The following is a 20,780-nucleotide window of genomic DNA, read 5'->3' as shown; positions in this document are numbered from 1 at the left end:
TCTACCACCCTTTGATATTCTTTCTGAAAAGTTGAGTTGGAAACAATCACTTTCTTCTCTGAACTTCTATAGAGCAAGGTTCCCAAGTTGTGATCAAGACACAAAAGTCATGGGGCAGAGCACCATAAAATATTGTGACATTATCTTTAAAGTAGCTTATATATAACTCAGTATACCATTTTGTACTGGGGTCTATTATATAGATCATACAAATCTCAGGAAAACTTCCAGGAGAAAAGTTTAACATTGAGACCATTCTGAGTTTTAGTTTATAATTCATAGCCTTAGTGTATTCTGAGATACATATCACCTTTTATCTGATATTAGATCTCATCTCATTCACTCATACATTCAATAACTACAATTTAGTATCCATGAAATGTCAGGGATGGCCCTTGGAATCTTCCGGTACTTAATAACCTCCCTAGGGGCAAGCAACAGTACATTGGATTAACACAAATTTGTGGTTTTGTGGCCCCACAATGTCATGAACACAAAAGATTCTCAATAAACAAACTGAAAAATGCTACGCGTCAGAACTTTTGGGTACACATAGGATATGCTGAGGATAAGAACATTTGAAATCACTATTTCAACTGTCTAAAACAATATTCAGCATAAACACTTTTTAGTCAGCATTTTCTCTTTCTGATGATGGGAATCTAAATTTTACATTCAATTGAAAATGAACTTTATATTAGAAACATTTCATAATTTTATATTCTCTTGTCCCACCACGATAAGTGTACAAAGGCAGTAATTGCATAAGTCTGTCTATCCATTGTGCTTAGCACAATACTTTGTTAACATTTATTGACCAATTCATTGCTTTGTTTGATTTCACAGTCTTTTTCCTAAGCTTGATGATTCTATTTTTCTCATATGTAACTATTCAATGACAATTTCACTGCATTACAGACATTTTCAAATGGCACAAAAATGTCAGAATATGCTATTTGACCCTGGGATTAAGGATGCCCATACATGAGATCAATCCTATTTAAATCCTTATGTTCAGGTCAAAAATAGAAGATAAAGGCAAGTATCATTATGAGCTTCATGGGGATAGCATTCCCCTGCCCTCTGCTGTCTCCGGTCTGTGCTTGATAACGATAGAAGGCCAGCAGGTGCTTTGAGTAATTCAGCAGATAAAGAGACTTGCACTGATGGGGCTGGAAGCTGCTTGAGTGGACAGCAGATCTCACAATTCAGTTATTGATGCTACCTACTGAGCTGTCAAAATAGAATTATGAGAACTGCATGGGGGGCTCGAATTAACCGATATACTTAAACATGAGTCAATTACACACACGAGAGATCCTCCCCTTCTCCATCTTACAGGGCCATGCAAGTCGTGAGGATGGTTGTATTCATTATATGATGTAAGAAAAAAACCCAATCATTGTCAGTGTTTCAGACTTAATGTTTTCTAAACCCTGATTTCCTCAGCTGCAAAAAGGAAGAGATACTGCAAACTTACTGGGTTTTCAGGAGGATCAATGAAGATAAATCAATAAGAAGGGGCTCTATAAATAGCAAAGGGCTAAACAGCAAAAGGTATCAATTTTTATCATTTTATGCCTTTTTAAAAACATAAATCTGAGAGTCCACAGAATTTGTAAATTTCCCCTGCAAACTGTTGTTGTCAGCTCGCTCTGTGGAGCCTTCATCTAGGTGTGTGCTCAGGCCAAAAAGCTGGGAGCTGTCCTTGATGCTTTCCTTTACTTCACCCTCTACATTTTTTTTTTTAAACAGTTCTATTAACTTTACACTCAAAGCACGGCCCAAATCAATTCAATCTCACCATTTCCACTGTCACCATCTTAGTCTAAGCCATGCTCATCTCTTACCTGGAGCATTTTGATAGCTTTCTGACTCTTCTCCCAGCATCTACTCTTCCTCCTGATGATTCATTCTTAAATAGCCACAGAGTGACATATTAAAAGTATAATCAATCATCTTCTTTACACCAAGCCCTCTTGGATTTTCTCTTAATACAGTAATATCCAAACTCCTTACCACTGCCTACAGGTCTACCATGTGGCCCAGCCCCTCAAGTTCTTTGCACGGAATACAATGTGAATGGGGGCTGTGTGGTGCAAGGGGACTGCCCTGTATGTAGCTCTTCCTGCCTCCTCTCATGTTATTCCTCCTTATGGTACTGTACACAGCCCAGCTGGTCCTTCTGCCCTGTGACCTGCCAAGCACAGTCCAGATTCAGAGCCACTGCATTTGCTGTTGCTTCTTCCCCTGAAACATTTTCACTAAATCTCAATCTTATTTATGTGTGTGTTGTTAGATTCCTTCTCCTTCAATAAAGTGCTGCAAGGGCAGGGGGCACGATTTTCCTAGTGCCTGGAACAGTGCCTGGGACATGTGAAGCAACAATAAACATTTGTTGAATAAATAAGTAGTAGTTGATTACCATTACTTCATGGACTCCTCTTTCTTTTACTTTGCCTGCAAACACCAAAACTTATGTTCTAGTTTTCCAATTTGTAAAAATATTGCAACTTTAAAAATCTTGTGCTTTTTTATTGCCATTTTCCCACTTGTGGTGCCTAGGAATGCGATTTAATTTTAACATTCATTTAAGTTAAATATAACAAGGTAGGTATTTTATTATACCGTGTGTGTGTGTGTGTGTGTGTGTAAGTAATGTATTCTTAATGCTAGAAATGAGCAAACAGTGGGTCAACTACTGTTTAGTGTTAGCTTTTACATTTGTGTAAAGAGAAGTATCAGATGCAAATTTATCAGATTGAATGACTATAGTTGTTTTACCTCTAAAAGCATTTCTTTAGCACTTTCACTGTCCTAAATGCTGAGGGGGTTTGAGAAAAGAGTCTAGCCATAATAATGGTCCCATCTAGTGAGAGAGACCAAAATAGAAAGAGGTAATTAAATGTATGGTATTAAGTGCTCTGAGAGAGGGCATTTAATCCTATTTGGGGGTCCAGGAAGTCTTCCTGGAGGAATTTGCCTTAACTGAAACTTGAAGAATGTGTAGGCAGAATGATGGCTCCCCAAGGATGTCAAAATCCTAATGCCCGGAACCTGGGAATATCTTACCTTACATGGCAAAATGGAATAAAGATTGTGGATAGAATTATGACACTAATCAGCTGACCTTAAGGAGGGAGAGTATCTTGGATTACCCAGGTGGGCCCAGTGTAATCACAAAGGTCCTTAAAAGTGGGAGAGGCAGGAGACAGAGAGAGAGAGAGATGTGATATGAGAAGGACTCATCTCCCTGCTGCTAGCTTTGACCATGGAGGAAGGGGCCATTAGCCATGGAATGTGGGCAGCCTCTGAAAGCTGAAGAAAGTGAGGAAACATTCCCCCCTAGAGCCTCTAGCAGGGAACACAACTTGATCAACACCTTGATTTTAGACAGTGAGACCAATGTCAGACTTCTGACCTGCAGAACTGCAAGATGTTAAGTTAGTGCTGTTTTAAGCCACTACATTTGTGAGAATTTGTTACAGCAGCCACAGGAAGCTAATACAAAGAGAAAGAGGTGAACTTTGATTTCACTGTGGAGGAAAAAAAACGGGCTGTTGGAAGATCTATTATATACAAAAATCGTATAATAAAATTCCCACCTTGTTATGAAACTTATATGAACGTTAAAAGATTCATTCCTTGGCACCACAAATGGAAAAATGGTCATAAAACACAGACGTAGATTTTAAAAGTTGCAACATATTTATAAATTGAAAAAATGGAAGATAATTTTTGGTTTTTGCAGGCAAAATACAGGGAAGAGGAGGCCAGTGCCCTCCCTAGACTCTAACAGGCCAATGTCTCTTTCTGGGGAAAATATTTCTGGGCATTTCCTTGACTGGGTTCTCCTGAACCTAGAATTCAGGATGCCCCCAGGTGCCTGTGGCTGCTTTGCTAGTGACAGCTTGTTACAGGGCATGATGACAGGTAAGTTGGCCTAAGATGTCCCAAGGCCAGAGCCATCTATAACCCCATGGCCAATCTTTCCCATTCTGCATGTCTTGGGGGCTGCAGCCATGTGTGGGAGCCAATTTTGGCCTTCACTGCTTTCCCATTCAAGACCCCAAGTGAGGGAGAGGGCAAGACCTGGGAAGGTGTTAACTGCCAACGAATAACACTCACTTCCAAAACTGATAAGCCTTCTGGTTCTTAGCAAAATCCACTCAACTGGATTCTCCAGGATGACTAATCGACAGAACTGGTTAAATTAATCAAAAATGGAAATGAGGATGGAAGAAGGGGGAAGGGATTCTATTTTTACTCGATGGCTTGGGCACTGCCTGCTCTGTTAATTGCCGCTAAGCTTGAATGGGATAGAGCAGCTTCAGACATGGGGGTGAGGTGGGGGTGGTGGTGGTATCAGTGAATTCTGCTCCTTGCAGCAAGGCTTTTGGCTTTTCTCCAGAGTGGGGAGTGTGTGTGTGTGTGTGTGTGTGTGTGTGTGTGTGTGTGTGTGTGTGTTTGCAATCCTGTCATCAGGCAAAAGCATTTTAATAAAGGACCTTGTCTTTTTAACCTAACCAAGCTCCCCTGAAATAAATACTGTTAATTATACCCCAGATCAATACTGAACCCCTTTTGGAAGATGTGCCAAATCTCAGGGGCTTTAAGATTCATTGCAGTTGCTGTCTCAGCTGATGTCTTTGGACACATTCCATCAGAGACATGGAGAATGAGCTACAGGTTTATTAGGGAGCTCTAGTGGCTTACTTACCAGGGGTTGGCAATTAAGTCTGTAGATGAGGGTGAAGAATGAGAGTGGATTTTATGTTCTGTGTAATGGCAGAATTAATTCTGTGGTTGAAAATGGTCAGGCTGGGGAATCCAGCCAAATGGGGATTGTATAAAATGGATTCTTATGAAATTATCCTTCTGGATTTTAGAAAAACATCATGCTCTTTATCCTGTCAGATGCCCAGGAAAGGAATAAATCTTCTGGAAGCAGACCAACATGGGTTCAGATCTTAGGTCCTCCGCTGTGATCTGGGGCAAGTTTCCTCACCTCTCTGTGCCTTGTCTGTAAATTAGAGGTACTAATACCAATCTTCATGGGTTGTTGTGAGAATGAGATACAGAAATGTTCAAAAATAGCACCCTCCCCCTCTACTACACCCACCTTTGGAGGACAATGAAATTTGTGATTTGGATTGTTGGACCGGGCATCAAACTTTGCCCTCTTCTCACTGGAACTCGGGCTGTTTCTCCAATGACTACGCTGTTCACAGAAACATCTCAGACTTTATTTTTTTGAGAGTCTCACTCTGTTGCCCAGGCTGGAGTGCAGTGGCACAATCTCAGCTCACCGCAACCTCCACCTCCTGGGCTCAAGTGATTCTCCTGCCTCAGCCTCCTGAGTAGTGGGGATTACAGGTGTGCGCTACCATGCCCAGCTAAGTTTTATATTTTTAGTAGAGACAGGGTTTCACCTTGTTGGCCAGGCTGGTCTCGAGCTCCTGACAATGTGATCTGCCCGCCTTGGCCTCCTAAAGTGCTGGGATTATAGGCGTAAGCCACCGCACCTGGCCTAACATCTCAGATTTTAAGGTCTAAAGTGCTTATGCCATTTCCCCCTCAGCATGAAAAAGTCAGACTGCCCCTGGACAGGAAGGCTGCTTTGGTGTCATCTGAAGGAGGGGATTTCTGTGGCCAATCCTTGGGCTGCAGACTTGCCAGTGCAGAAGGGCCTTGCTGCTAGAAGAGAGTGTCTACAGGCAGCGGACTTGCTGGTAGAGCCAGTGCAAGGGATTGGTCCTGCAGGGCAGCCCCATCGCTACTGCTGAGGGGAACCCTGGCTCCTCGCCCTGGCCCTCAAGACCTTCCCTGGCCAGATTCAGCTTCTGCAATTCCCCAGCACTAGACATTACCTCTCAATAAGATGGAAGCTCGAGGGGCAGGTGAGGAAGAAGGAAGGTCTGCCCAAACCACAGTGGAATTAAGATGCTACTGCAGAACCTACCCTGTGCCACCACACACAAGATTGATTGCATTCAGCAAATGTGTACTGGGAACCTACTATGTGTCAGGCAGTGTGCTAACTGCTTTTACTTTAAGTAAGTAATTAATGGACAAAGACTTCCATGAGCCCACATCCCATGGCGACTTCCGCCCTCTCATTTTTCTTGCCCTCTCAGAAGCATTTGACATAATTGATCCTAATGTATTTCTAAATCACCGTCTTCTCTCAGCTTACATGTGTTGGTTTTCTGCTCACTTCCCTGGTAGCTCATACTTGATCATCCATAAAAAGCCACCTCCTCCTTTCCCCTACCCCATTGGTAAATGTCGGTGTGGCCTTTGCCTCATTCCTGGGCTCTCCGTTATTCTCTATCCATACCTTCTGCCCTAATTGACATTATCCCATCCCATGGCTTAAAATAGCTGTGACATGCTCATGATTCCTAAATTTGTACCTCCAGCTCAGACCTCTCCCTAGTCTTCCAGACTCACGTTATCTAATTGTCTGCCAGACTTCTCTAATTTGATGAATCACAGACATCTCAATCTGGACACATCCAAAAGAGAATGCTTGGTCTTTCCATGCCAAAACTGTTCCTTCCCCAGTCTCCTCATTTCAGTGTATGGTACCGTACAGTCACTCAAGCACCAAACCTACGAGTTATCTTAGATTCTCCATTTTCCATCACTTCTTCACTGCCAATCTCTCAGCAAGTCCTCTTAGCCTCACGTCCTAAGGTGATCCTGAATCTGCCCACTTACCACCACTTCACTGTGCCCACCCTGGTCAGAGCCATTATCATGTCTCTTCCAGACTGTGGCAACAACCTCTAAATGGTCTCTCTGCTTTCCAGGCTTGGCACCCCTTGTTTGAGAACTCTTTTAAGATCATAAACAGTATTCACTTCCTTTTTAGCACCATCGCATGGTTTCCCATCTCGCTTAGAGTGAAATGCAAGTGCTCTGCTCTGGCCCATAAAGCTCTCAATGATCTGGCCCCAGCCTACCTCTCTGGCTTCACTTTCCTTTTCCTGTCCCTTCCTTTCTCCCTTCCTTTCTCCCTCCCTCTCTTCCTCCCTCCCTCCCCTTTTCTTCTTTTCTTTTCCTTTCCTTCCTTCTCTTCCCTCTCCCTCTCTCTTGTCTTGCTCTGTCGCCTAGGCTGGAGTGCAGCGGCACAATCTTGGCTCACTGCAACCTCTGCCTCCCAGGTTCAAGTGATTCTCCCACCTCAGCCTCCTGAGTAGCTGGGATTACAGGTGTGCGCCACCACACCTGGATAATTTTTGTATTTTTAGTAGAGATGGGGTTTTGCCATGTTGGCCAGGCTGGTCTCGAACCTCCTGGCCTCAAGCAACCCGCCTGTCTCAGCCTCCCAAAGTGCTGGGATCACAGGCCTGAGCCACCATGCCTGGCCATGGCCTCACTTTCTATACTGTCCCTAGCCTACTTGTATCCATCCACTGATCTTTTTTCTCTATTCTTTGAACACACAAGTCTCCTCCTCTGTTAGGGCCTTCACACTTAGATGTTGGCTTTCTCTTTGGATCCTTCTGATAACAGGTCTCAGTTCAAAGGCTTTGCCACATACCACTACTTCCTGACCCTGCTAATTTTCTTACAGCTTTTTTTTTTATCATGTCTGAAATGATCTTGTTTATTTGTACATTTGTGTTTTCTCTCATCCCTCCCCACAAGAAGGTATGCTCCCTAAAGGCAGAAACCAGCAGGTGTTTAATCAATCTTAGTTGAATAAGTAGTTTTTGGTGTTCTCTTGAAGAGCTACAGGTGGTCTGGCTCAAAGCTCAACTTCATCACTGCTCTTTGGTGGCCATAAGTGTATCTTTCTCCCTTTTAGCTAGTTGCCTCATCTCTAAGATGTGAATAATGGCAGTATGTACCTCATAGGGTTGTTATCAGGATTAAATGAGCTCATGCATGTATACTTGGCTTACTTCCTGGACACAGTAAAATGTCATGGAAGTTAGCTGTGAATAAGGCTGTTGACATTACTACTTTTATGATTGCTTCTGCTCTTCCTGCTCCCCCACTTAAAAGACACATGTGGTAGGGAAGCAAGACAGCATCTTCACTCCAACCATAACACGATGCTTATACTATGTGCCAGGCATCATTCTAAGGCTCCATGGGTGTTATTTAATCCTCACAAGCACCCTATAAGGTAAATACTTCCACTACCCATATTTTATAGGTGAGTAAGTTGAAGCACAGAGGTTAGGTAACCTGCTCAAGATCACCAATTAGGCCATGGATACAAGCTGATAGTGGCTGCTCAACTATGTTGATTTTCCTCCTCTGTTTTGACCCAGTCCCTGAATTCACTCACTACTGTCAGTTTGGTTTGACAGAGGGGAAGAAACAAAACAAAAATGTCCTGGGCTGTGCTTACAGGGAACATCATGCTGGGTTCCTCACTGCCTTGCCTCATTCCAGTACCTATGACAGGGGCTACTGGGGTGGGCAGGGAGTTTTGATCTTTCCTGCTGTCTCCACCCTGGAGGTAAGGCACCCGGTGGGGCTCTTCAGTCATTCATCAACTTTCTTCAAGTTATAGAAGTAAAACAACAACCTTGGAGGGAATCTAGAAAATAAGAAAACTGCCCACATTTCATGGCCCCGACCTCATCCCTTTCATATAGCCTCTGCTAGTCTTTGTCCACAAATACTCATCCTGATCTTGCTGCATTCATGGTGAGATTATCATTTCGCATGCTGCTTTAACATTCATAAACATTTCTCCACTTGCTCCATCTTTGTGTCCCCAGGTCTTTGGCAAGTCAAGTCTCTGTGGCCTTTCAAGGTATCGCTTTTACTATTTCCAGTCCCACTTGAGGATTTCACCTGCTGCTTTTATGCTGCTAAACCACACCCTGCTTATTGGGGAACCTCTCCCTTCAAGACTGGCTTTTGAATAGGAATTAGGTACTTCAATGCCTCTAAAATCAATTAAAGTCTGCTTTGTTCAGAAAGAAAGTGTTCTAGCACCACAGGAAAGCCTCCAGGCATCACTGTCCTAACACACATGGACAACCCTGCCTGGTGAAACTGTCGAGACCCAATGCACAGGTTTCTATCATCCTGGTCCTTTGGTCCTTTGTCTAGTTTCTCTCCTGCCTTTAATAAAAGTTATGCTCATTGTGTGCTTCCAATGTGTCAGGGGCTGTGCAAGAGCCCTGTGTCCATGACCTCTTTCCACTCTTACCTCCTGGAGGAAGGTGTCAACATCAGCACCTGCCCAGGCTTCTGGCGGCAATGAGGCCTGGAAACAATGTCTGGAACTGCTGGCTCCAGGGCTTGTGTTCTTGATGACTTTTATGTCTTTCCTTCTACTATGGGCTGAGTTGTGCCCCTCCTCCATTCATATATTGAAGTCCTAACTCCTAGTACTGCAAAATATAACTGTATTTGGAGATAGTGGCTTTCAACAGGTAATTAAGGTAATTAGGGTGGGTCTTGATCTAATAGGACTGGTGTCCTCATAAGAAGAGGAATTTTGGACACAGACACTGATGGAAGGTGATGTAAAGACACAGGGAGAAGACAGCCATCTACAAGCCAAGGAGAGCAGTGTGGAACTGATCCTTCCTTCACAGCCCTCAGAAGAAACCAACCCTGCCAACACTTCATCTTGGGCTTCCAGCCTCCAGAACTTTGAAAAAATAGTTGGTTTAAGCAGTGCAGTCCATGGTACTTTGTTGCAGCAGCCCTGGTAAACTAATATGTCTTTTTTCACCTGTCTTTTCCTATCTGCCTGCCTTTCCACCACAGATGTTCTATGAAGCCCCACCAGGTGCTATGTAAGTATTGTACAAATTCAGTAATTAGTGAGATAAAGTCCCTGTCTTCATAAGGATTGTATTCCAGTCAGCAAGACAGAGGCTCAGTAAAGCAAACAACTATAATGGAGGCTATGAAAGAAATAAAGAAATAAAATAGAGTGATGAGATTGAGAGACGGTAGGTGCAGATGGGGTGGACAGAGAAGTTAACTCTTAGGAAGTGACATTTTCTCAGAAACTTAAAAAGTCAGTACAGGTCAGACAGGTAGAGTGCGTGGCGGGGAGAGCATTCCAGGCAGAAAAGCATGTGCAAAGGCCCTGAGGCGGGAAAGGGCTGGATGTATTGGAGGTGCAGGAAGCAAGCCAGTGTGGCCAGGCTACAGGGAGCTGAGCCTGGAAAGTTTGGCAGAGACCAGATTTATGGGGCACATTGGAAAGGAGTTCAGGCTTAATTCCTTTCATTTCCCAGGTTGGTGTCCATTACACCTGGCCAGTTTCTTCACCCAGCCCCCGATACTCATGCATGGAAAGGAGAAAGAATAATCCACTCTAGCTAAGTGCTGCTGCCATCAGCACCCTATTGTTTCAGGCATCTAAACTGCAAACACAACCCTATCACTACCGCCAGAAGTGGTAGAAAAAAAATAGGCAAGGGAGAAAAGGAATCATCCCTTCCAACCCCTGCTGAGTATGCAGAGTGAGGGACATATGGAAATTAATAAATGCAGCTCTGATAACACGGTTCTCCTCGGCATTTTGATTAAATGCTGATGGTTATTAAATACCCTCCTTTTCAGAGCTCATCTCCGAAAGCCAATGTTCCTTTTCATTTTGAACTCTGATGAACTGTCTCAATTCCGATCGCACACCTCGGCTGAACTGCGGTTGACTGCAGGCTGCCGTTTGAGGAGGATGGAGAAAATCAATATGAAATGTCAGGCGAGGGGTCAGATTGAACTTGTTTTCCCAGCTGGCAGGAGCTGGGGCCCCTAGCCGCAGCAGCTGAACAAAGGGAGATGTGCACTGAAGAAGGCTGGTACTTTGAAGGAGTCAGGAAAATGAATTTCATTTGCTTCTTAATTAGATTAGTGGGCTGGCAGCTTGCAATTCAGAACTCTGTTGGTGTTGGAATAGGGAGTGGGAGGACAGGGCTGGGCAGAGGCCTGAAGGCCAGTAGCTGGCTCCTCCGCCTCCTTCAGGATGGTCACCAGGGCTTTGCTTCTCTGGGGCTGAAGCTGGAGGGAGAAGCAGCTTCTGGGGCTCCCTGGGTGTGTGGCTTGACCGGCTTCCTGCTTCTGTATGGCTGCATGATTCTTCCCTGGGCTCTCCCTGTCTGCTTCTCCATCCTTAGGTCTCAGCTCAGCAGTCACTGCCTTGTAGAGTCCTCATCACCCCTACTTGAACCAGCACATGCCTCTCTTTTATACATGTATTGCAGTTGCGATGCTGTATTTGTTTCTATTCTCTAATACATCTTCTCTCCTTAGCCAGTGTGGTTAATGTTATGTATTAGCTTAACTGAGTCATGGGGTGCCCAGATATTTGGCTAGAAATTCTGGGTGTTTCTGTAAAGGTCTTTTTGGAACAGTTTAACATTTACATTAATAGACTGAGTAAAAGAGATTGTACTGCCTATTGTCAATGGGCCTCATCTCATCAGTTGAAGGCCTGAAGAGAATAAAAATGCTGACCCTCCTGCAAGGGACAGAGAACTCCTCTGCCGGACTGCCTTCAAGCTGGAACACTGTATTTTTCCCCCCTTGCTTCTGGAATTGAACTGAAACACTGGTTTTTCCTGGGTCTTCAGCCTGAGGGTTTTATTTATTTTTTTGAGATAGAGTCTTGCTCTGTCCCCGAGGCTGGAGTGCAGTGGGGCAATCTCAGCTCACTGCAACCTCTGTCTCCCAGGTTCAAGCAATGCTCCTGCCTCAGCCTCCTGAGTAACTGGGATTACAGGTGTGTGTCACCACACCTGGCTAATTTTTGTGTTTTTAGTAGAGACGGGGTTTCACCATGTTGCCCAGGCTATTCTCAAACTCCCAACCTCGGGTGGTCCGCCCGCCTCAGCCTCCTAAAGTGCTGGGATTACCTGTGTGAGCCACTGAGCCCAGTCTCTGATGGCTTTTAGACTAGAACACCACCATCGGCTCTCCTGGGTCTTCAGCTTGCTGGCTGCAGAGCTTGGGACTTGTCAGCCTTCATAACTATGTGATCTAATTCCTTATGATAAATCTCTTTACTTACACACACACACACACACACACACACACCACACATACACACACACCCTACAGGTTCTGTTTGTCTGGAGAACTCTAATACAGACAGTGAGCTCTAAGAGGGAGGAAACCAGGTCTGTTTTTGCTTACCCTTGTGTCTCCAGAGTCTGATACAGTACCTGACATAAAGTATGTGATTAACAAATATTGATTAAATAAATGAATAATGAGGCCTCCTATATCTGGCAAGAGGGTTGGGGTTTCAAACATCTTATGTCTGCAGGCCTAGAACCGGGGGAATCCAGGGAGAATAATTGTGATAACTGCTGCCATTTATTGACTCCTTTGTGCCTGGCAGAGGGCTAGGATCTGACACACATGAAATTTAGTTCTTGTGAACAACCTGCCCTATGATGCTGTCCTTAATATTTCTTCTTTCGAATGAGGAATCTGGGGCTTAAAATGATTAAATAACTTGCTTGAGGTCATGCAGGTACTGAGTATCAGAGCCGAGTTCTGATTCCAAAGCATCTGCTCTAAATCACTCTAGTTTTTTTTTTTAACTTTTAAGTTCAGTGGTACATGTGCAGGTTTACTACATAGGTAAACATGTGTCATGGGTTTTTTTTGTGTGTTTATTTCATCATCCAGGTATTAAGCCTAGTACCCATTAGTTATTTACCATTCTAGTTTTGAAAGCTTCTAAGGCCTTGCCCCTTTTCTATCTTGTGTTCAGTTCATCAAGCTTCGCAGTCAGTTGATTCCCCAATATCCAGAACGCGTATGGATCTGTCTGACTCCAAAGCTGAGGCTAGTGTCAGCCACACTGGGCTATGGGGATGCCAGGGCTTCCTGTGCCATCCCTGGCCTCCACCCTGGGTTGGTGGCCCAGAAAGCCCGGTTCTGCCTTCACTCACCAGAGAGGCCCTGCCTCCTTAGACAGCTCATGTCACCTCACCCACAGCATGTCCCGCACTGAATCCCAACCCTTCACTCTCTGGGAGAGAGTTAGAGACTTTCCATCCCTCCCCATTCCCACTTGTTATTTGTGTCAACCCTTACGCACACATTTATTGAATATTTCCTGACCCCTGCTTATGTGACAGGGGTTCATATAATGTGACCAAGTCAGATTCAGTTCTCATCCTCAAGGCGTTTACTATCTACAGGGGAATGACATTGAACAATTCATATCACATCCATGTATGACGAATGCCAACCTTTAATGTCACTAATGTCACTTATAACACCCATAGTTATTTTAAAAGAAAATGTTCATTTTCCCCCTTCTCTTTCTTTGGATTTCTATAGCCACCATTCTTTATCTAGGTTCCAAATTATCCTTGCATTGATACTAGAGCAAAACCTTCTAACTTTCCTATCTTTATTCACATGACCACTGTGTTAATCTTCCATAAAACACAATTTTTATTAACTCTGCTGTCCAGCTAAATGCTCTCAAATTACTTCCCACATACTAGAAACTGTGCTTCTCCAACTGGGGTACCTGTATATATCCTTGGGGGTTAGGAAGAGGGGAGGATACAGGGGTATACTAAAAAGTACAGGAAGCCATAGGATAAATGTTACATCTTTTAAAAACACCAATTTTGTTTAAAATTTGGGAGTAGGGGTAGGAACATAATTATTAAAGTGAAAATAGATATTATATGGGGGTAAAATGTAAAATTCACATGAATTTTTAGAAAGAAAAATAAAGCTTCAAAGAAAATTTGTTGTGGTCAGCACCTCCCCCAGGGTCACTGGTATCTGCCAGGCATGGGCTGTTTTGCCTTTGCTGGTAGGTTGGGCCAACCCAGAGCACATGGGAGGAACTGGATTCCCCTCTGTGCCCTCCTCCCATGGCAGCAGGGCTCATGGCTTGGCCCCACCAGAACTGTATTTGGTGGAACAGCTTAAGAAGGACTGGATACTATGGGAACCAGACTCTGGGCATAATATAAGTACTTACTGAATGCATGAATACATGACAGCATAAACTTTGGAATCTGATCTTCAAGGATCAACCTGATATGAACCATCATTGCTATTTAACCTCATTAACCCAAGATTCCCCTTTTCCCCAAGCCTGACACTTTTTATTTAACACCCTTCAAATGTTCCATTACTTTAGTAACTTCAGAATTTTGCCCATTCTGTGCTTGCTGCCAACAATACTCTTCTTCCTGTTTCCCACCTAACCAAATCCTACTTGAACTTCAACACTCAACTGCTCAGCCTCTGCCTTCCCTGTGAGGTCTGTTTCAAATGTCTCAACCCTCTCTGAATGGCCTAACCCATAATTATCTCCACCATTCACTTGAGTATTAAAACTAAACTGCCTTATACATTGTTCCTGAAATGCTTCCTGGGTGCATCTTGCCTCGTTAGCCAAATTTTAAATTCCTTGAGTATAGGAGATAAGTCTTACCTTTCCATTGTACCACTCAGAGTTCTTTATTGTAACAAATACGTTGTAGATACAAGAATATCATGCTGTATCTGTGACTGAATGAATTGTAGTCTAGATCAGTGGTTCTCAACCGGGAGCAATGTTTTCACCAAGAGGGTATTTCACAGCGTCTGGAGACATTTTTGGTTATCACAATTGGGCTTGGGTTATTGGCATCTAGTGGGTAAAGCCACAGATGCTGCTAAACATCCTACAATGTACAGGACAGCCCCTTCCCCGAAACAAAAAACTATGTAGCACAAGATTCAATGGTGTACTGTTAAGAAATGCTTATCTATATTATAGTGGCTTCCTAACCTGTCTCCTTGTTTCTTTGTTCTCTCAGCCAGAATTTAACCTTTATCCTTCTGCCTTCCATCTGAACAATTTCCCTAACAACTAATTCTGATCATACTACTCCTCTGGTTACTTTTGTGGCCGTTCACTCACTTTGATGAAAAAAGTTTGGGTTTTAAAAATCATGGTCATTATGACATGGCTCTGGCATCCTATAGTCGCAATCTCTCCAAGAAGCCACCAGCTCCTTCCCCCAGCTGCTGTTCTAGATGCCTTTTATGTTCTCAGCCTCCCACACAGTTCAGCAAGTCCTGTTAACTTTATTGCCAAGATCTGTGCAGTACTGTGCAGGTTACATGGATTAAAAAAAAAAAGATGTGTCTAGAACCCATCTGCCCTCTCAATTTCCACTCACCTCTTTGTCCAGGCCACCCTTCAACGGTCTCCTAGCTGGTCCCCCTCCTATTCCTCAAAGTCATTCTCCCCATGGCAGCAAGCATGATTTCCTTAACACATAATTTGGATCACAGCATACTGTTATTTAAACCCTTTTCTGATGAGGGTCATGTCTTATTTATTTTCATCTCTAGATGTTTTGGAATCGAACATGAATGTTCATCTTTACTGAAATATAAAATACGGAGCTGACTCCCACTTGTAGTTTCTTTACTCCTAGTGTAAGAAAGTCTGGTGTAGAAAGGGAGATCATAAGCTTCCAGGCTCTCCCCCCCGCATGTTGGGGCCAGTGGCCATGCCCCCCACCTCCCCTCAGCTGCTACTCACATTTGGTGTGCCTGTCACACAGGGCAGATGCCCGCATGTCACACAGCCGGATTGTCCCTTTGCTGCTGCTATACACGAAGGTGTTGCAATGATGGGGGTGGAACTCGGCTGCTGTGATCACCTCCGTGAGCTCCTCCATGTTGGCTGGCTTAATGTCCACGATATCTGGCACAGACGAGTCAAGGAAGGAACCAGGAGAAGGAAGCAGGAACTTGGGGAAGGGGAGAATTAGCAATGGCACCATTTTATATTAGTATAACATGTCAACATTTGCTACGCACATGGTAGATCCTCATCATAAACTTGTCCCAGGCAGGTGAGGCTCAGGAACTTTAAGAAAATTGCCCAGGGCTACCCAGTAGTCAGAGGCAGCATTAGAACTCAGGTCTCTTGACTCCTCATTTGTGTTTTATCCTCTATAAACATGTAAAAGACATCCACTCATGACTAAAGTTAACTGCTTGTGCAATCAGGCTAAAATGTACCAAGTTGCAAAGATTGTGCTTCTCGTTTTGTAATAATGATTAAGGTACTAGTCCTATTATAACCAAATAATTCATTTTATCTGATTCCTTAACTGGATTATTGGGCTAAGTGATATCTGTAATAATAGAGTGCATATCCTCTTTCATGAAATCCCTAAGCCCTTCTTTATAATATGTTGATGGTAATAATAATAGCTGCTACCAATAATTGAGCACTAGTTATAGGCCATTCACTGTGCAAAGCATATCATGTACTTTATCTCATTTAATCCTTACAAGAACTCTATATAATCAGCATTTTCCTTATCCTCATTTTTTCAGGGGTGGAAACGGATGCTCCAAGTGCATAAAGTAACTTGCTTCAAGTCACGTGGCTAAGTGACAACACTAGGATTTCATCCCAGGTGCAAAGTCTGTGCTCTTTCATAATTATGTAAAATTTCTCTCATGTATGCTATATAAGACTTCTAGTCTCTGTCAAGTTGTGATCTGCTTTTCAGCTTGTGAGGGAGTTTTTAAGTATCAGAAAGAAGCCATCCAGTTGGAAAGTTTTAGGGTCCCATGGAAAATATCCTTAGTTTTATCATCTGGGGTTTTTTTTTTTCTCAGTATTTCCCTTTCTGATCAAGAATTATACCTCTATTTTTTAAAGACCATATCCTTGTATATTGGAATGAAACATTTAGCCTTTTATTTATGAAGGTGACTCAATGAAAATAAACCCCTTCAGTAGGATGTCTGGCATGAGTGAAGGAATGCGTTTGTACAGATCTCTTCACTCCTCCACCCAGAGCTTGGGGGATCAGGACACAGAGGGGCCGAGATGCTGTCTGAGGACCCAGCAACATCCTGCAAAGAACAAGCCTTGTGATGTGGATGCTGTTACACGGTGAAGCTGACCAACAGGACTCCCACTTTTCCTAGATTTTCCCACTCGTGAGCCACCTTTGTGATTTTTGCCCTATCTGTGCATCATCAGGTAGTACTTTTTACTTAACATTTTTCTTTCAGATCAACTTTAAATTGATTCACTTTTTTCTTTACTTAGCTTTGTCTAAACAGTAATCCAACATTCATAAAATCATGGGTTTAATAAGGTAGCTACATTTTAAGTAATATGCATAAAAATCAACATATAATAATTGCAAATGCGTGTGCCAGGAGTTTATGCACCACATTTTGGACAACAATGTATTGAATCAACAAGCAATAACTTGATATAACTGCCCCATTAGACTGAGATGGATGAAAGTCTTGTATGTTTTTCATTAAGCTAGTAGCATAGTCCCCTCCTTAGAGTTTAGATGCCGTACAAGCAAATGCACTGATATTTTTAGTCCTGCTAGCACTAACAAAGTAATCATCTATGATCAAACATCACCTATGCTCCTGCTACAACATTCCAACATGCAATTTGTTGCAACAATGGCTTTGTATTTGGTTGTGCCTCTTTCCCCTTCCTTATCTTTTATAAACCCTACTGAGTTCTTTCTAAAATTGGCATGAAACTGAGCTAACAGTGCATGTTACTACAATTTCTCCCACCAAACCCAGATGCAAATATTACTCGGGTCTCTGGGGCATGTGAGTCTCCTGGATTCACAAAATACTACCTTTCAACTCAACTTCTGCCAGAGTTATAAATATGATTGCAGTTAGCATCACATGGTGTGGAGCAAGAGCCTGTGCCCCTCAGGAGGAGGCTCTAGGCTGCAGCTCCGGTGCTCTGTCAGCCACTGACCCATGCCCTGGGCTCTATGGCCATGACGTGGCGTTGGGTAAACAGAGGTTAGTGTTCAGCTGCTGTTAGATTTCCTCATCCTCCAGAGCGAGCCTTGGTATCCCACTGTGCCAGTGAACATGTTTCTCTTTTCTCCAAATAGGGAAAGAAAATCTGGTGTCAGCTTTCTCAACCTCTACCAGTATAGCTCTAAAAACAAGCTGAACTGGAAGGGATCTTCGCTGTGTGGGAGGGGGAGGTGCTACAGCTACAGTTATTTTTTCCCACCTAAAAATAAAGCCCCAAAGTCAGAATGTGCAAAAACAAAGTGCCTAAACATGTCTGTGAAACCAGGCACATCCTCCGCCATCAAGGACGCCAGTGGGGCTGTGCCCACGAGATCTGCCCAGAGCTGCCATCTCTGGATCTTTCCTTCCTTCACTGGACCTTCCAAGCCTACCCACCGCCCAGCCCTCATCCCCAAGCCATTGGCTTCCTATCCCCAGCAGGTCTCAGTCTTCCTTTTTGAGTAGAGGGCTTGTTTAGTTTGACTCAAAGGGGTTCCAGGGATAAACCACGATTATCCCTCTTTTTAATCACTGTGATGATGAAGTTAAGAGGAAGATATGGCCAGTTGCTAATGCTGATCAGGGGCCAGGTCTGCCCTGTGCTAACACTTTCCATGTGTTGTCCCCCTTGCCCCTCATCTCAGCCTTATGAGGGCAGCATTCTTAACAGGTCCATTTTACAGCCGAGGGAACTCGGATAAATTACTCGAGGTTATGTGACACAGTGGGCAGAGCTGGGATTTGAACCCAAGCTTGTCTGACTCCGGAGCCTGGATTCTTTCTCACCATGCCATTCTGCCTCCCTTGAGGAATGGCCTCACAAAGCTGGCCAAAATGTGACAAGTTTGGTTGTTTTGAAAAGACCCCCAGCTAATCTGAGAGGGCAGCCCCGTCTCTTCTGGCTGTAGGCTTGTGCTCTCTTAATTTACCTACTACTTTGGTGACTGCATTTTCCACAATCAGAATTTTCATGTGCTCTAAGATTTTTTTTTTTTTTTTTGAAGCAGAATTTGGGACACAAGCCTGACAAGGGATTGTTTGGGTTTTCACCTGCTGGAGGATTTGGTGAGTTCTAGAAACATTTGAGAGAAGTCTAGTTGCTAAAAATTAAATGACTTACGGGGATGATGGGAGAGGATATTCAACATCTGTATCCCCTAGAAACCCGGGCATTTTCCCCTGCACAACTCTAAAGGGCGATCCATGTTTTCAGCATATGTAATTTTGCCCTTCATGTTGGGAGGGAAGGAGAAAGAAGATGAGCAATTTGTGGCTCCACATATAATCTTGAAAATGGAATGATGCATTTTGACAGTCAATTTTTTTTTTAATCCTTTAGAGCTCTCTATCCAAATTATTTCCCTGTTGTCCCAAATAACTAGATGGCAAAAGCAAAACAGAGCATTGAATTCATGGCTAATATACAACCCTGACAGCCAACAGATTGCTATTAAATTAACCCTGGGGCTTGACAGATCTGTTCTTCTTGACCCGACTGCTTACGGCATTTCTTATTAACGCTGATCCCAGGCAAATTACATCTGCTAACAAAAGGGGTTAATCTGGCTCTCTGCTGGGACTCTGGAGGCAGCTCTGAGGACAAGAGGGGGCACAGCCAGCTTGGCAGCTGAGCTCCATGCTTGGAAGGCAGAAAAGGGGAAGGTGAGGGCACCGCTGTGCCAGGCAGTGGCCTAAGGCATCATTTAAAATAATAATTGAAGACACCAGGAGGTCACTCCTTAAGGGATCCACTTCAAACAAATGAGAAGCCAGAGCCATAAATGGTTCATCAGTGGTGGGATGAGGGAATGGAGAGGGTCATAGCAGGATGGTAAGAGGTAGCATGGGGGCCATTCAAACATCATTTCCTAATCCCAAGTTTAGAAAAAGCTTTTTATGAAAACAAAAGTCCCATATGATATTAGAAAAAGATTGACAACTTAAATAAATATACAGAATAAGGAAGTGATTAGATGAATTTTTATATATCTCATTAAATTGTTTTTGCAGTGAAATTTCCAATTCTGTAAAAACCATAGTGCACAAAACTCTAACAATAGTATGATGATGTCATTTAAAACATATACTCTCAAAATGATGAGCTAAATGGGAAGACACTAAAACATTAGTGATAGTTCTATCAGGGTGGGTTTACGAATGGTTTTTCTTTTGATTTCAATGATCAGTACAGTTTCCACATTTTCTTTTAATAAAGTTGTATTTCAGGCTGGAAAAAATCTTAGGGCCAGGCATGGTAGCTTGCACCTGTAATCCCAACAAGTTGGGAGTCCAAGGTGGGTGGATCATTTGAGCCCGGGAATTTGAGACCAGCCTGGGCAACGTGGTGAAACCCTATCTCTGCCAAACACACAAAAATTAGCTGGGTGTGGTGGCATGCACCTGTAGTCCCAGCTACTGGGGAGGCTGTGGCAGGAGGATTGATTGAGCCTGGGAGGGTGAGGCTACAGCGAGTGGTAATTGTGCCACTGCACTCCAGCCTGGGTAACAGAGCGAGATCCTGTATTGAAAAACCAAACAAAACTTAGGATACTTTCCATACTTAGGATGTGTATTATTTTGGGTAAGGAAAGTTAGGTACAAAGTATATACAGTCTGACTATGACCACGTAAAAGATATTACACACACACACACACACACACACACACAGAGAGAGAGAGAGAGAGAGAGAGAGAGAGAGAGACAGAAGGGCCCATTCATTTCTTTCTTCATGTATTCTACAAGTGTTTCCAAAGAATCTACACCCTGCCAGTACTCTTCTGGGTGCAGGAGATACAGTAGTGACCAAAGCAGGCCCCAAGCCCCCCCCGATCCATGGAGCCTATATTCTAGTAGGGAACAGTCAATAAACAAGGTAAATGAGTATAATATGCAGTATATTAGGCGTTGATAACTACTAAGCAGTAAAAGCAGGAAAGGGAGAGAGAAATTATGTCTCTATATGTCCTAGATTGAATAGAAGGAAGGTTCTTGGCATTGT

At 43.4% G+C, this 20,780-nt stretch overlaps 1 protein-coding gene across 15 annotated transcripts in view; it reads right to left on the bottom strand.

The window, feature by feature from the left end:
• The window catches only part of PPP2R2B (protein phosphatase 2 regulatory subunit Bbeta), a 500,674-nt gene that overhangs the window by 29,900 nt on the left and 449,994 nt on the right, over positions 1–20,780 (bottom strand). For all 15 annotated transcript variants that reach the window (XM_055285753.1, XM_055285747.2, XM_055285749.2 and 12 more), the window contains one exon: positions 15,509–15,673. In XM_055285753.1, coding sequence (XP_055141728.1) covers positions 15,509–15,673 — 165 coding nt within the window. The remainder of the gene's footprint in view (positions 1–15,508; positions 15,674–20,780) is intronic.

Source organism: Symphalangus syndactylus, chromosome 7 (genome assembly GCF_028878055.3).
Source record: "Symphalangus syndactylus isolate Jambi chromosome 7, NHGRI_mSymSyn1-v2.1_pri, whole genome shotgun sequence".
NCBI lineage: Eukaryota > Metazoa > Chordata > Mammalia > Primates > Hylobatidae > Symphalangus > Symphalangus syndactylus.
The sequence above is the reverse complement of the archived record's forward strand: the minus strand, read 5'-3'. Positions and strand labels throughout refer to the sequence as shown.